Source organism: Ruditapes philippinarum, unplaced genomic scaffold, assembly GCF_026571515.1.
Source record: "Ruditapes philippinarum isolate M1 unplaced genomic scaffold, ASM2657151v2 ctg12117_1_1_1_1, whole genome shotgun sequence".
Classification (NCBI taxonomy): Eukaryota; Metazoa; Mollusca; class Bivalvia; order Venerida; family Veneridae; genus Ruditapes; species Ruditapes philippinarum.
In genome coordinates this window covers 1-3509 of record NW_026866370.1, presented here as the reverse complement: position 1 = coordinate 3509, position 3509 = coordinate 1, and the positions used below count along the sequence as shown (strand labels likewise).

At 31.7% G+C, this 3509-nt stretch overlaps 1 protein-coding gene across 1 annotated transcript; it reads right to left on the bottom strand.

The window, feature by feature from the left end:
• Positions 1–2264: 2264 nt before the first annotated feature.
• On the bottom strand, positions 2265–3167 carry LOC132732313 (uncharacterized). The gene has a single exon (XM_060718710.1). The coding sequence runs from the start codon at positions 3165–3167 to the stop codon at positions 2325–2327; it is 843 nt and encodes a 280-aa protein (XP_060574693.1). The 3' UTR covers positions 2265–2324.
• Between the last annotated feature and the right edge of the window lie 342 nt (positions 3168–3509).

Genomic DNA, 3509 nt, shown 5'->3' with positions numbered 1-3509 from the left:
AAGGTCGTTTATAAATATAAGGAATAGAATAGGTCCTAGAACACTACCCTGGGGGACACCACTTGTTACTGTTTGCCATCCTGAAAATGTTCCATTCATCTTTACTCTTTGTTGTCTGTTTTCCAAAAAGTTCTTAATCCATGCATAAACTTTACCCCTTATACCTAGGCTCCAGACCTTATTTAGTAGTCGTCTGTGAGGGACTTTATCGAATGCAGCTTTGAAATCGAGATACACAATATCAACATTGTACCCTTCATCTATTGTTTAGACAAGTCTTCAATACATTCTAAAAGTTGTGTGGTACAAGACCTTCCTTTCCTTAAACCATGTTGATATATAGACAGTAGATTATTTTCCTCTAAATTATTTACAATAGCATTTCTGATTATTTTATTTCCATAATTCTACATATAATTGATGTTATCCGCTTATTGGACGGTAGTTTGCTACATTATTTTTGTTCCCTGCTTTGAAGATTGTAGTAACATTCTCTTGGCAGTTTATTTGTGTCCAATGATTTCATGTACAATTTATTCAAATCACCACACAGTTCTTCTCTACATTCGAATACAACTTTTGGATGAATAGAGTCTGGACCTTCAGATTTTGAGGGACTAATTTCTTTGATGGGTTTCATTATGATATTTTCATTAATTTCAGTATCACTTAATAATTTGTTTGTTTTATTTTCTGCTATTGGCATTGGCTCTGTTTCCATTGTAAATACCGATATGAAATGTCTGTTAAATTCCTCAGCAATTTTTAAGTCATCTGAACATTTCTCTCCATCTATATCAATTATGTTTATTCCAGATATAGATTTTGATTTCTCACGGATGTATTTCCAAAATATTTTTGGATTTTGTTTAATATTATCTGCAATATTCTGCTCATACTTGTATTTGGAGAGCTTCAGGTGCATCCCTACCTTATTCCGTGCTATCTTGTAATCATTATTATGTGTGATGGTTCTTATTGTATTTATATTTGATCCATTTACTCCTTTTTCTTTAATAGCGTGGGAGGTTTCCCTGTCGATATAGCGATTCTTTTGTGTTGGAGGTATTTTTACTTTTGGTATGCTTTTTTCGATGCAATTGGAAAGGGTATCTGCAAATAATCTCCAAGAAACTGAATATCCATATTGTCCATGGTTGACCAGTCCATTATACTTAATTCATTTTTCACAACACTGAAATTGCATTTATTATAGTTAAGTTTTTGTTTTATATCAGTTTTGTTTCTTTTACAGCAAACTAACTTGAAAGTTATGAGTATATGATCACTTTTTCCTAAACTGGAATGATATTTTAGTTCACTGATCATTTCTCCTTCATTTGTAAAACTTAAGTCTAGAATAGATGGTTCTTGTCCATGACGGTATCTTGTTGGTTCTTTTACATGTTGGAATAAAAACAAGTCTTTTGTACATTCTAAGTACACTGAGTCTAATGTCATTTCATTTGTTAGACTTAACATATTGTCCTAGTTTATACTTTTCATATTAAAGTCACCAACGGTTAAAAAATGGGAATATTTCAATTTACACATTTCTTTCATCATATCAAACATTTTATTTACATTTAATACCTCACAATTTGGACTCCTATAAATACATCCGAAAAGGAGCCTGTCTTTTCCTTTAAGGTTTATAAAAACCCAAAGTGCTTCCTCAAAGTCATTTACGTAAGTTGACTATTTTTTTTAGCATATATGATTACACCTCTTTTACCATTTTCGCCAAGAAATACATCATATCCTGAAATTTTGTAGATCAGTTCATTTGTATGGTCAATACTTGACTTTTTTGGATATATTTCTGTAATGGCTATAATATCAAAGTTGTTTTCTTCAATTAGGGCTTCCAATTCCTGTTTTTTTAGTGAGACAGTCAGCATTTGTGTATAGTACATTTAACTCATCTTTGGCGAATTTGTTAAAATAATTTGACTTAGAACTGTTTAAAACGTGTGTATTCCCATGTTTAAAAGAATTTGTACAATGAAAAACGTTTCCCCTATTTAGGTCGGGGTTAAAAAACTCAATGTTCACGTGGCTGCTTTCCACCTTATAGTGTATTTCTCAATTATCCATAGGTAGACCTCCAATTACTGTTAGGTCATTTTGATCTTCAATGGTCATATTGATGTTGTTAATGGTATTTTGGCTGAACGGATCTTGTATATTATTTTGACTGAACCCTTTTATTTCTAGTCTCGGACTGCTACCTGAGGCTGGTGGATATAATAGTGGGTTTATATGCTGCTCATTGTTCCTTCCTTTTATATTTTTTCACGTTTAGATTTTCTTTCTTGTCTTTATTAAAGTGTAAGGTCTTTGAAAAGTACAACATTGCTAAATTTCTTACTAGATTTTTTTGATATTTCTTTTGAGTGTTCCGGTAAATGTTTTCTCTGTTTCCTGTCTTTCAAAATTACTTTTAAAACTCTACAATTTTTTTCAGTGTCTTTCTTTTTCCCTAGTCTATAACTTGTTTCTATTTCTATGTTGTCCAGACCAATGTCTTTCGCAATTTCACATAGGTTGTCCTCATCGTATTTCTTGTTTTCTTTACCTGTTTTGTCACCTCCTTCCGGTAGGTTAAATACCACAATATTTAATTCACGCCTCCTTCGGTCGTCCATCTCATTAGTCCTGGCCTGTATCATACGACATATTTTTTCTTCAAAGTCCGTCATAATATTGTTTTTGATATCCTTTATTTCTTCTTTAATTATATTTTTTGTGGATATTTCTATTCTGTTTACCTTTTCTTCTAGGCTGGACATTCTTCTTTCTTGTTGATCACTGATTTTTGATAGTTTTTTGTCAATGTTCTCTAACGTTGGAATTGTTTGTTTACAACTTTTACAATTATACCTATAGTCCTGAAGTTCTCCATTTAACATAAGATCAATTACTGTTGTTGACAGACCCGAACACCTTGCACAGAAATACAGCTTCCAGCTTTGGCATTCAACTTTGCTCTTTTCCACAATCTCGTCCTCACATTTGGCACATGACTTTTCTGATATTTCAGGACTAGAGATAAATTTCCTTTTTGTTTCATTTCCATAATTCATCCACCAGCTATGACTACCTAGGGAAGAAGTCTTTGGAGTACTTTGTATTATTTTACCATTGTAGTTAATTTTTTCAGTCATATTGAAAAATATATGTATAAGGGTACGGCAGTCCGTCACCACTTAATGATTATATTTAATAAGCAGCTAGTGGTTGCTTTTAATTTAGTATTCTTGTCTACACAAGTTCTTAGATAAGAATATGCTTTAAAGTTTGATACATAATAGTTTATAATTTGTATTTGATATCTTTAGGTAATATCAGATTTTATGAGAAAAAATTGTAATTTTTCATACTTCTACAGGGGTAGTGATAAAAGAGATATAGTGAAAGATTTGGAGAAGGCCACAAACTTGAACATGAAAACAGCAGTAACAACTTTTTTTCGAAGATTAAAAAACATGTTGTATTCTTTGTATTAA